Source organism: Martes martes, assembly GCF_963455335.1.
Source record: "Martes martes genome assembly, chromosome: 8".
Classification (NCBI taxonomy): domain Eukaryota; kingdom Metazoa; phylum Chordata; class Mammalia; order Carnivora; family Mustelidae; genus Martes; species Martes martes.
In genome coordinates this window covers 2,963,778-2,976,510 of record NC_137895.1, presented here as the reverse complement: position 1 = coordinate 2,976,510, position 12,733 = coordinate 2,963,778, and the positions used below count along the sequence as shown (strand labels likewise).

At 61.9% G+C, this 12,733-nt stretch overlaps 1 protein-coding gene across 2 annotated transcripts in view; it reads left to right on the top strand.

Moving 5' to 3' along the window:
- The window catches only part of TBC1D22A (TBC1 domain family member 22A), a 308,080-nt gene that overhangs the window by 211,638 nt on the left and 83,709 nt on the right, over positions 1-12,733 (top strand). For both annotated transcript variants that reach the window (XM_080811153.1, XM_080811152.1), the window contains one exon: positions 5,224-5,351. In XM_080811153.1, coding sequence (XP_080667279.1) covers positions 5,224-5,351 — 128 coding nt within the window. The remainder of the gene's footprint in view (positions 1-5,223; positions 5,352-12,733) is intronic.

Sequence of the window (12,733 nt, the reverse complement as noted above, 5' to 3'; positions counted from 1 at the left end):
TCGTGGGGTCAGCGGGGCATCGGGTTTCCGGTCATTCCCACAGCCCGTGCCTTCCCACGGGGGCCAGGCCTTGCTCTGCAGAGGACTGTCGCCGCGCCCCCAGGGTTGGTATCCAGAGACACAGGGTGAGGCCCTGCAGCCATGTGGCAGTGTGGGGTCCCTTCAGGACATGGAGAGGGGCAGCCCTGAGTCCCGTGTCCGGTCCACCACTGCCTGGCCTGCATCCGTGGACACTTTACCCAGCCTGCCTCACTGCACAGGCAGCGGGCGCGCATGCCCCCAGGCCAGGATCCTGTAGGCCTGGCCCCTTCAGGAGGGGCGCTGGTCGTCACGCTCTGGCTGGGGTGGGCTCCTTCCGGCACGGCTGAGACGGGAGCTGCCTCTGTCTGCATCTCGTGGGCAGGGGCTGAGAACTCACCTGTCCCCATGCCCCTGCTGCTGGGGCCTCCGGTGGGACTCACTGTGGAAGAGAAAGACTTCGTTTTTACGGTTCCTTAGGTTACTGCAGTGATAGATGTTACAGGAACGGGTTTACTTTTCCAGATCTGTTCGCTTATGAGTTTACGTTAGAAAGGTGACTCCTGTCTCCCAGTGCGTTTTTAGAGCTGGTTCCCGTTCATCAGCCGGTGACGTGGTCCTGCGCCGGCTGGAATCCCACGGCAGAGCTTGGGCCTGGCTGAGGAGGCCACGGCTGTTCTGTCCTTAATTCATGCAGGTGGCCCGCTTTCCCAGCTTTCGTCCCGCTCACGTATCCTGAGAGCGTCTGGCTCTGGCCATCGTTCTCCCTAAGCGATGGGCCGAGCACAGACGGCGCCCTCGGCCGGGCTCCTCGTCTGCCTGTGGGCCCAGACGACGTCCCGGCCCTGCAGGAGGCCAGGGTCCAGGGGAAGACCCGCTGGAGATACCCTGGGGTGAGCCTGGGTGACGGCCCCTCCTCAGTGCCCTTGGCGTGATGGCCCCTCAGCTAACAATCCACCGTGTTACTGGGCCAGCGCGGAGGATGGGAAGCCGTGGTCCCGTGGAGACGTGACTTGAATCCACATTAGGAAACTCGGAGTCAGCATTTCCTTCCCGACTGTGAAAATGTGGCCCACCCACGGCTGTCGTTGCTGGGTTTGGACTGTGCCTGGTCCACGGGTGACTGCACTGGGATGGGTGGGCCGGCCACTGTGCTGTGGGAGGCTCTAGGCTGTGGACCCGCTGCAGCCCTGGGGTCAGTCCGGCGCCCTTGGACAAGGCGCTGGCACGGCCGACCTGTCCCTGTGGAGTGGCAGGCTGGGGTGACCAGTGGGACTGGGAGCCTCCAGCCGGGGCCAGCCGCCTGGCCCGGGAGCCTCTCCTGTGCTGGCCTCCGTCTTTCCCGGGCTATTTGCAGGCAGTGGCTCTGTCTGCCTGTCCCGGCCTGTTCTTCTCCAAGCTGCCAACTGTGTGCGCAGGGAAGTTACTCTGCTCCCATGTGAAGGAGGCTTCTTCAGTAAAACCAGAAAGGTTCTGAATTGCCTGTTTTCAGGTGTCCTCATATTTGAACTTCACGCTAACCAGGGCACTCGAATCAGTGTCCTGGGCCGGGGCAGAGGCTGGGCATCCGCTGGTGGGGCGTCTGCCCTTGGGCAGCAGGCAAAGGTCAGCCCTGGATTGGGGGGGCCACTCAGGGGCCCTTGGAACTCTCCAGAAATTTACTTATGCAGCTGCTGATAACAGCCTAGAAATCATTCTTCAATTCTTCCTAGAGAACCCAGTGTCCCTTCTGATTGCCGAGAACGCTCCTCCGTACTGCACCGTGGGGAACGGGGGCAGAGAAAGGAGCCTGGGCTCGGGGGGCTTTACTCACTGCCGGTGCCCGTCACACATTTTCTACGTGCATTCACGTGCTCTGTGCATTCACTCACCATCTGACAGACGCTTGAGAGGACCTGGTGTCCGGGCAGGAGGCGCAGGGGTGATGTGCCCGCAGTGCCTGCCCCGGGTGGGCATGGCCCTGAAGCGGAGAGGCCCTGGATGCTGAGAAAGGCTGGACTTGAGGAGTTTGTAGCGGCAGGACGAGGGGCAGGCTGACGGCACGTGGGGTCTGGACACGTTTCCAGATGTTGGGCACGTGACTAGGTCACGGGGGAGGCCTGGGGGGAGGCTGGAGCGTGAGTGACGCCGGGGGTTCTGGTACCCGGTGCCACCTGAGGGAGACACCCGTGGAGTGTGTTGGGGGACAGAGGGCTGAGGACGAGGTGCTTTCGGAGGCATTCCGGTTTTCTCTAACTGTGCGCCATTTAGGGGACCCCCACGACATCTGGAGAGGACCCCTTGGAGGCATTAACTGCTCCCGAGCCGACAGGCTAGCGACACAGGGGTCTCCTGTCTATGAAAGGCTGTGTGTCTCAGTTCTGCTGGGGACGGCTGCGGGGGCGGCCCGCTGAGTGCACACCGGGGATGGGCTCCTTTACCTGCCACTAGAGCCAAGTGGAAACTTCTCTTTTGTGGTGAAATTAAGTTTATTGAAAAATAATTGTATTTAATGAGACATAAGTTGATCAGAAGTACATTAGAAGACTGTTGATTAGAATGAGCGTAAGGTGATCAGAGACCAGTGTGGCCCCACCTGTGGTTGCACTCTGGCCGCATGCGGAACTTCCAGAAGGGGGACCCTGTGTGAGGGGCTGGAGTCCTGCTGTCCTCTGTCCCTTCGGGCCCCTGGGAGGGGTTCCCAGCACATCGGAAGCTTCCGGAGAGCTCACTGACATGGGTTCTCAGACGCCACCTGAAAGATTCTGATGAAGAAAGTTGAGACGAGCCTGAGAACCTGTGTTCTAAGCCCCCGAGACAGGGGCGCTGTCCAGCCCAGCGTGGGGACCGCTGAGGTCAGCCCCTGCGGCACCTGGTTATCAGACCCGCCTGGCCCTGAGCTGGCCTTGTCCTTCCCCGGGCCCTGGTGGTCACTCAGGCCTGAGCTCCCCCAGGGCCTCACGCCTGTGTTCACCCAGTGCCCGAGGATGGGGGTGCAGGCCCTGGTCTGCGGGCCGGGGGCACCGAAGACCGAGCTCAGGGGCCCTAGTGCAAAGAAGAGATCTCATTGAAAGCTTAGATTTTATCCTAAAAATCAGTGATGATTGTTGACTTCATAATGCTTATTTATTTGGTTTTAGCGTAAGACTAGCTTTCAGATTTCTGGTGACGATCTGTTCTTACTGCTCGGTGTGGCCCTGTTTACGTCCAGCCGACTGCAGCCTCGTAGCACGTGGCTCCCTGGGTCACACTCCATTCTGGCCCCTTGTGTGCAGAAATGCTCTCCTCCTTAGGCCTTCACGGGGTGGGGGACAAACAGGATTGGTAATGCAGGAACGCATCGGTCTTCTTCGCACTTGCATGGGCTTGGCCAGAACCCCTCAGTCAAGCAAAAACAGAACAAACCTCCCTCCCCTGGCACGTGAATTGCCCCTCCAGGGAGAGGAACAGACACCAGCCACAGGAGCCCCCGCAGCCGGGCCTACTCTCTCTGCCTGCTTCCTGGCCTGCCTGCTTCCTGGCCTCAGCACCCTGGGCCCAGCCTGCCCTATGCTGTGCCCAGAGCCCCTGGTCCCTACATTTGTCCCCGAAAAGGCAGCAGGTGGCAGTCCTGGTGGCCTCTGGATCTTCCCACTGCTTGGTCCCACCAGCCTCCTCCCTGGCACCTTGCTCACGCCTGGCTGCAAGGACTCGGAGACGAGCCTGTGTGGTTCTTCTCAGCCCCGTGCCATTAGTCCCTGCCTCGTTGTGAGTGATCTCACAGTGTGTTGTTGGTCTGCCGCACCACGTGGCCCGGCTGCTCCCCCACATCCGGCCCACATGTGTCCTGCCGCGTGGAGGGTGCCCGGGCGTGTTTGCTCTGCTCGGCCGGGGACAGCAGTGGTTTGGGGGGGGCGGGTGTTGTAGCAGAGCCAATGAAGGAACTGGCTCCAGTCGTGGGAACCAGAGCCGCCCAGAGCTTTTCTGTGGCCCGCCTTCCTCTCCTGTGACCGGAGCACCTCGCCATGCACTCAGCTGCAGCCATAGTGACTGGAGGGTGCGGAGGGTTCTCAGGACAGGGTCCTCCGGCCCCTCGCAGCCCCCTCCTCAGTGCTTAGTGGTGAGGAAAATCTTGTTTCAGCGGTACTGCAAGTTACCAGGAAAAACAAACCAGTAAGCAACAGAACACTAACATTTGTTCGTTAGTTCTAGAACTTTATTTGGGAGACCTGGAAAACCTGTAAACTTTTTCAGGGTCACTTCTCAGGGCTGTTTGCAGGGGAAGGTAAGCCCCAGAGCCTAGGAACTTGCACGGAACTCGGGAACTCACAGAAGAGATGTGTGCAGAAGGGATGCTTTGCCCAGCGCTTGCTGGACCCTGATTAAGCTCCATCAGCATGGGAAGGTTCCGGCTCCAAGTCAGGACCCTTTGGCAGTACTTGCTTGTCTTACAAAACAGTGCAGAGTGGATCTTCATGGGGCAGGGTGGGTGTGGGGTCACCCAGAGCCCCAGAATCTTTGCTTCCAGTATTTATAGACTGTGGAGCTTCATGGAGCTCCGGAGCCTGCCCCCCGGTTGCCGAGCACTCGACAGAGAGGTCGGGGCAGAGAGCACAGGGCCCTCCGCTGTGGAGTTATGCCTGTTGTTGCGGGGTGGGGAGGAGACGTTCATGGCTGCTTGGAGATCGCGCATCTGGGAGATGATGGTTTGTAAGGCTTAGTTCTTCCGAGAGGCCCACTATCCCGAGGCTAGCCCCAAACCTGGGATCTGGAGGCACCCAGCCTAGGCCCCAGGGCCCTGTCCCGCTTGTCCTCTCACTGGCTGGGTCTGGGAGCAGGTGGGGAGTTGAGGTCATTTTGGGAGCCAAGGAGCTCTCCCTGTGTGTCTGAGCCCCTCCTGGGACGGCAGCCCGGGGCCGGTGGATTTGGCCTGGGTGGGAGCGAGCACTCGCTGTGTGCCCCAGAGCAGGCCCATTTCTCACTCGTGAGGCAGCAGTGGTCCTGCCACCCCGTTACCGGGGCTGAGGCGGGGCCGGACCTCCAGGGGGTCACGCAGCCCTGGACCTACCCTTGCCGCTGTTCCTGTCACGGCCACCGCGGCCGCTCACTTTCCAGAGGAAGAGTCCAGCTGAACAATCCGCGCCCTGGGGACGCTGCCTGCGCGGCTGGTGGTTGGAGCGGGCAGATGGGGGGCGACCGCGGGGGGCTCTGACTCACGGCCTCGGGGCCTGTGTTTGTCTCGTGCAGAGCCCGTGCACCGGCACCTGGAGCAGCACGAGGTGAGGTACCTGCAGTTCGCCTTCCGCTGGATGAACAACCTGCTGATGCGGGAGGTGCCGCTGCGCTGTACCGTCCGCCTGTGGGACACCTACCAGGTGAGCGGCCCCCGCGGCCCCCCGTGGCTCCCGCTGTTCCCCTCCGTCCCCGCCTGTGGGACACCTACCAGGTGAGTGGCCCCCCGTGGCTCCCACTGTCCCCCCCCGTCCCCGCCTGTGGGACACCTACCAGGTGAGTGGCCCCCGCGGCCCCCCGTCCCCCCGCCCCTGCCTGTGGGACACGTACAGCAGGTGAGGCGCCTCCCCCCGCGCCGGCTCTCTGCCCGCACATGGTCTTCCTGGGTCGTGTCCTTTCTGGTGTTCTTGTCACCGAGTAGACATGACACCGGCAAGAAGCGCTTCCCGTCGTCGTGTCTGTAGCTGGATTTCATTGTGGCCGCGTGGTGCCGGCGTCCCCGGGGCTCACGAGCTGCATCATTCTGTCGGGGCCCTCGGGGTGCGGTGGGGGGTGCTCGTAACTCACGGACGTCGGCGCCGTGGCTGCCAGAAACATTCACACTCGGGGCTCACACGTTGTCACTGCTTTGAGTTACTCGTAATAAAGATTTTTTTAAAAAGTCACTGACAGATTCAGCGCAATATGAAATTTTCTCCTCTCCACCGCTGTTGATGAAATTCATTTCTTCTGGAGATTGAGTTTTCCGGAACAAACCACCGTCGTTCCCTCGAGTGTCCCATTGCTTATTCTAGCACCTTTTCATTTTGCTGGAGATGTTTGCTGAAGCGGAGGCCACGCCGCGGGGCTCCCACGCCCGCTTCTCATCATCCCTCGCAGATCGCGGGAGCCTGACGTGGGCCCGGGAGGGGAGGCCCGCGGAGCCTGGTTTCTTGGCTCCCAGAGGCAGGGCTTTGGCCGCCGTGAGCGCTGGGCCCTAGTGGGCTTTGGACTGGGAAAGGGAGCGCCGGGCGGCGGCGTAGGTCCCAGCCACGGAGCTGGCCTCCCGGGTGGGAGCCTTGCATGCGCGTCCATGAATGCGGTGGCGGGAGGCAGGGGGCCCTTCCTTCGATGCACTGAAGGAGCCCTTGGTCTGGACCTGCCTCCTTCCTGTGGGCCAGGAGCTCCAGCTGTCATGTGGCCCGGCCCCCATGCCCGCCGGTGCCACGCTCCGAGCTGGGGTCGTGGAAGTCAGCCAGCGCAGAAGCCCGAAGTTCTGGTCCTGGGGGTGGCGCTTGGGTCCCGCGTGGGTGCGGGCTTCTGAAGCTTGGACTTCGCTTTCCTCTCGTGTGCCCTGCTCATTCCGACAACACTGTGGAAATCAGGGTGACTCCGTTGCTCGCGTCCAGATCTGCCACTTGGGGTTTGCTCTTCTGCGTAGCCGGCAGTTCCAGAATTCCTGGCTGCTGACATTTGCTGGGACACAAAGCCTGCCCTGGGCTGTGGCTGAAGGCGCCCGTCAGCCTGGTGCTGCTCACTGGGTCTCGGTAGCGTCGTAGGACGTGGGAACGCTGTCCGTTGGTGATGGGTTAGGCTGTTGAAGACCCCGGCCCCCTCATTAAACACAGTTGCTTGCGACGCCGTCCCCGTCCCCGATAAATCCGGTCTGGAGCCAGCTGCGTCGTGAGGAGCCGGAGAACAGATCCGCCCGTGGTCCTGCGCCACTTCCCTCCAACTCCTAATGGGTATTAAAACTTTAAGCACAGTTGTGGCATCTTTATTGCGTTAATTTTCCTGAAATTAAATTTTGTCGTGAATCGACTCATTTGTACCATGGACTCATTCTGGAACTGATGGTACCCTGGCCATAAACCTTTTCATAGCTTAAAAATTGGGGGTATTTCTATTTTATAGGCCCAAGTAACCATGAAATTGTATTACATCTTCTGGCAGTGAAAATACGCGGTCATCACGGGATGGCCTTCGGGCGGTTACTCGCCCCTCAGCTGGGGTGTTTACCAGCTGCGCCGTCATAGCTTCCCGGCGCTCTGGAACCCCGCGGAGGCGCCTTGACGATCTCCAGGGGCGCGGGCCCACAAAGGGTTTTGGAGAGCAGCTGCTCGGGCCCCGCTCCCAGCTAGGCAGGCAGTGGCGTGAAGGTGGACGAGATGCGTCACCGCAGGAGTGAAAACAGGCGTTTGGCGGGCGCAGACAGCCCAGCAGGGGCCCGTGCTTCGGGGAGATGGCTCCTGCTCCCACGCACCTTTTGCATCCATTCGAAGCCGAACGGTCGGCCTGGGCGGTCCGGCTCCTGGGGGGCCTTGGGCGTGGGAGCCGACGCCCGGCCTCTAGGACTCGGCTTCCCGTCCCGAGACTGTGCAGAGGGTGCTTCTGGTCCTTCACCCACCGCGTGGCTAGTGACGACCTCCAACGTGAGAGACCCTGGGCTTGTTCCCTTCACCCTTGGTCTTCAGCTGTGGGGGTGAGGTCGTTAGTCCTGAACCTGTCGGGGCCCTTGGTCAGCCAGGCCGTGCCCTCTGAATGCCCCCTCTCTTACCCCCACCAGCCTCTTGGTCTGTGTCCATGAGAAGGCACGTGGGTTCTGCTCTCAGGTGAATGAGCGCAGACACCCAGTCGGCAGGAAGGGGGTGGTGGGGCACCCCACTGCCATGACTGGACAGTGATGCTGTGAGCTCAGCCTCTGCCCACTGCTGGCTCTGAGAAAGCTGACCCGCTACTTACAGCCGTTGGGCCCTGGAGGGACCCTGCTGTCCTGTGCTGGTGGCGGCTTCGGGGCTGCGGGCAGCCCTGCCAAGGGTCCCGTCGGAGGCAGGCCCCCAGTTTCTCCTCTCCCTTCACTGTGGTCCCGGCACAGAGGCGCGGCTGTAACTGCTCCCTCTGTCTTCTCCTCCCAGAGGGATGATGGTGGAGGGAGGATGGCAGTGTGCCGGCCCTTGGCCTCCAGCTGAGCAGAAGTTCCTTCCCGTGAGTGCCCTTACGTCCCAGTGGGACAGACGCAGGAGCATGGAGAAGTGAGCCCCTGGCAAGTGCAAGGCGCGTGAGCCTGGGTGTTTGCTGTGGAGAAAACAGTGAGGAGTAGGGAGCTGCGTGTGAGGGAGAGTGAGGGGAAGTGCTGTGCTCAGATTGTCCTGCCAGACGGAGACGGAAAGCCTAGATCCCAGACGGGGCTGGACCTGCTGTCCTCCTGGTGCCGGGGGAGCTGAGGCGGTGATGTGCAGGCCGGGGCCGCAGCAGCCATTGTGGAGGGCTGAGGGTGCCGGAAGCTGCCGTTCTCCCTGTGGGTTTGGGGATGGCCGCTTGGTCGAGGTCTGAGCTGGGACCGAGGTGAAGGGTGGACGGAGCCCCGTGAACGTCTGGGGAGAGGAGGTTTGGACAGAGGGCACAGCGTATCAGGAGCAAGCGCTGTCCCCTGCTCCTCGGGCCTCTCCCTGCCGCACCAGGGGCCTGGGTGGGCGCAGAGGCGGGTCGTTGGCTGCCTTCCCTGCACCACGTCCCATGGCTGTGTCCGAAGGCCTGTGGAAGCCCGTCATGGGAAGCTTCTGTCCCAGGACCTGCCGCTGTGTCTGAGCCTGGCTGCTTAGCTTCCCGAGATGACAGGAGAGGCTGTGCCTTGTGCCTTGTTGACGAGGAGTCCCTGACCCTCGAGATGCGGTCTGGGGTGAGCTCTGCCTCCCCGTGACCATGTGGGGAGGAGAGAGGCCCAGAAGGGGTGGCAACTGCAGGTTTCCCCAAGGGCGGAGACTGAGGCGAGGTTTCTGGATTGTAATTCCTTTGTGCTAAATGCCGGTAGAATGTCGATCCGCTCAGGGTTGCTTTAGTTACTCGGGGTCTGTAGTGGCTCCGTACGGATTTAAGGTTTGCTTTTCTTTCTCTGCGAACAGCGTCACTGGGACTTCGATGGGGATCGCGGTGAGTCTGCGGGTGCTTGGGGGTGGTGTGGGCCCTTCTCGCTGTTAATGCGACCCGTCCACGAGCACAGGAGGACTTTCCGTTGGTTTGTCTCGTCCTCGGTTCTCGTCGTCAGTGTTAGTTTCCAGCATGCAGGCCTGTCACCCCCGTGGCGGGATTTACTAAGTATTTTGTTCTTTCTGAGGCACTTGTCCATGGGATAGTTCCCTGTAGCTCGCTGTTAGGGTGGAAAAATGCAGCTAAGTTTCGTGTACACTGTTTAACTTGCAACTTTACTGGACTTGTTTATTCCAAGAACATGAGATCAGGATCTCCAGAGGCGCCCCCCTCCACGGGGGCATTGCTCACAATGGCCAGGATGTGGGAGTGACTCAGGGCGGGTGTGTAAGTATGTGACGGTGCCAGGGGAGGGCAGCCAGGGTGCGAGGGGAAGGGGGAGAGCCCTGCCACGCACGGAGCTAGTGGGAGGGATTCTGGAGCAGTGCGTGCAGTAGAAGGTTCTAGGGTGATGGGAGAGCCCGGTGGGGCAGCCTATGGGCATATTGTGGTTTATTCGACATTGAAAAAATGTGACTGAGGACCTGCAGTTTTCGTTTTGATTTATATAAATTTAAATTGAAGAGGCCCACGCAGTGAGTGGCTGCCGAATGTGGGGCGCAGCTCTGGGAAGGGGCTGGCGGGGTCGGTAGGTCACGGTGGGGAGTGGGCAGCTCCATCGGAAGGCCTGTGTGCACTGGGGCAGCAGTGCCCTGGCCGCTGATGGCTGTAGACAGGTGTACTTCGAGTGGGGTGGGCTGACCTCAGCTTGTGTTGAGGTGACCCCCCCATCTTCTGAGTAGCGTGGCTGTGAAGGGGAGAGAGGGGGAGGGGGCCGGAAGGGGAATGAAGGGCTGGTTGCTGGCTGTGCGGTGGGCAGCCCTGGGCTTTTCCAAACTTATGGAGCTTGCTGTTGGCGCAGTGGGCAAAGCTCGCCGGGTGGCGGGGACATTGCCACAGGCTGGGGTCCCTTCCTCCCCAGGGTCCTCCGAGTGTGATTGGGAAGTGAGTGTGCCGCCAGGGCGCGTCCTGAAATGAAGACCGCGTACCGCTTTCTGAAGGGAAATGGAAGAGCTGGGTGCCCGGGGCACAGTCGGGGCTCTGGCCGGGGAGCTGGCCTCACTGCCTGGTCCCTGGGGAGCGAGCGGGGGGAGCGAGCTGCTGCGGGTCTGGCCCTCGGGCGGAGGGTGCGTTCTGACGAGTGCCACCTCCCACCTGCATCCTGAGGCTCGGGACGGCCTTGGTCAGTGCGGGTGGTGCCGACGGAGCCCTCGGAGGCCTCACGCTTCCTTCAGCCTGGTGGTTTTGTTTTAAGAAAAGGACAAATTTCCTGCTGCCAGGTGAGTGTTGCAAGATGACTTCATTTGGCTTAAGGCATTTATTGAATTCCTTCCTCGTGTTATCCGAAGGCCACCTGAATTCTAATTACGACACTTCCATTCTCCATACCCCCAAGAGCATCTTCAGTCCCGCTCTCCACGGGGCCGGTGGGGAATCACGGGGGACGGACCGCGGGGCTCCTCCTTGCATCTGGTCGTCCGCACGCGGGCTGTCTTAGGTCGTGACCTCCTGCGGCCAGGCTGCCGCACCCTGATGCTCAGAACATGCTGTGCGAGGCTGGCAGCCCCAGGCCCCTGGTGCACACGTGTTCGGGGGAGTGGCGTGAGGGCCCGCTGTGTCTCGGACCGGCTGCTGTCCCGGGGCAGGGCCCGTCAGTCCCCATGGACTCCAGGGAGCGCAGAGCCTCGGGACTTGCCTGACGCCCTGCTTACCTCACGGGCGCCCCATCGTGACGCACCTGCTTCCTGCAGACACGCCGGGGCTCCCGTGCCCTGCTCGGGACCACAGTGAGAATGGGCCCTGGGCCTGCGTCACTCCTGGCAGTGTCCAGCCGTCGGGCTGCCACCGTGAGTCCACGTCTCGGAGGCGTGCTGTGGTGGCGAGGCCATGGGCCGTGGCCCCGCCGTGCCACCGGCTGGGGAAGGCGGAGGAAGGGGCGCTGGCCTCGCTCACTGCCTTCTCAGGCCCCACAGCGGAGCCGCAGCTCGCCCAGCTCCTCTGGGATCCCGTGGGTGGGCTGGGCCCTTGGTGAGATGTGGCTCCGCATTCCACAGCACCTGGTGGCATTGGCCGGGGCCGCGGGCAGTGGTTAGGGCCCCTGTGTGTCCAGACCCATCGCCTCAGGTTGCTCTGGTCGGGAAGCAGCCGAGTTTGCTGCTGGGACACAGCCTCCTGGCACCTGCTCCTTTCGCACCGTTTCAGGTGAAATCTCTGCAGGTTTTCGCTTTCCTGCTGCTTGGTGGGGGCCACCTTTGCTGTCTCTGCAGAGGGCGTGGCAGAGGTCGTGAGAGGCGGGGCCTCCCTGCGCATCACAGGACGCAGCCCTATCTCTGCGGAAGAGCGTGATCGTTCAGTCCAGGTGTGTTTGCTGAGTACGTTCCGGCCCTGGCCCTGGTCTCAGCCCTGGGGACATGGCGATGGGTGACGGGGGCCCTGACCTCAGCGAGTGAGCCTGGCAGCCCACGTATGTCTGCTGAAGAAGGTGCACCAGGGTGTGTGGTCCCCGGGGCTGCCAAGCAGTGGGCAGGGGGGCCATGATGGGTCCCGAATGAGCTCTGCTCCTGGCGATGCAGGCTTCTAGCAGATAGTCTTGGGGAAGGAGTCCCGAGAGTCCCGGCCAGGATGGGACCAACAAGTAGTGTGTGGAGCTGGAGGAAGGCTGCTGGGAACGAGGGCGGGTGGGCAGCCGGTGTGCAGGACCCAGGGTGTGGAGGAAGGGCCTGGAGGCCACTGCCACGCTCCAGGCAGGGGACAGCTGTGGCCTGGTCACAGGTGGTCCCTATGGAGCCGGTGAGAAGATGCTGGATTTGTAGTCACCAGGTGCTGGGTGTGATCGTACCCGGCGCCAAGGCTGTGTGTCTGGGGATGACCTGTATCCGTCTGTCTGTCCACCCACTTGTCCACCTTCTACAACTTGATCCCTGGTCAGTGTGGGGCCCCATGTAGGCCTTGGGTCCCTCAAAGGGCCTGAGGTGGCCTCCCTGCCCTGAGAGGTGCACTGCCTGGCATGGGAGGTGGACACATGGCCATTACAGAAGGCGCCCGAGGTGACGAGGTGGCGACTTGGGCTCCTCACTCTGCCCGGGGGTGTTGTCAGGCTCCCCAGGGGACACTTCAGCAAGACCTGGTGCTGAGGACAGGCCCGGGCCAGAGCCGGGTGCCGGGAAGTGCTTGCCGAGGGCAGAGTGCGGTCTGGCCTGGAAGAAGAGCGTGCTTGGAGGCTCGAGAGGCAGGTGGGCGCGGCCTGCCCCGCGGGAGGTGTGGTGGGCATGGCTGCGTCAGGTGTTTGGGTGCCGGGGCAGAGTGGGGTTACGGGCCGTGGGGAGCTCTGGATGGTGGGGAGCAGGTCTGGGTCTGCAGTCTTGTTCACAGGCTGGGCGCTCCCTGCTGTTTCCAGAGGACGACTTAGCATCTGGGGGTGTGGGTTTCTGCCTGTATAAGACCTTGTGCTGGTTACCGTGGCCACTCATCCAGGCCCGCCCATGGAGCCTGGACCACCAGCCCCGCCTGTGATGATTGC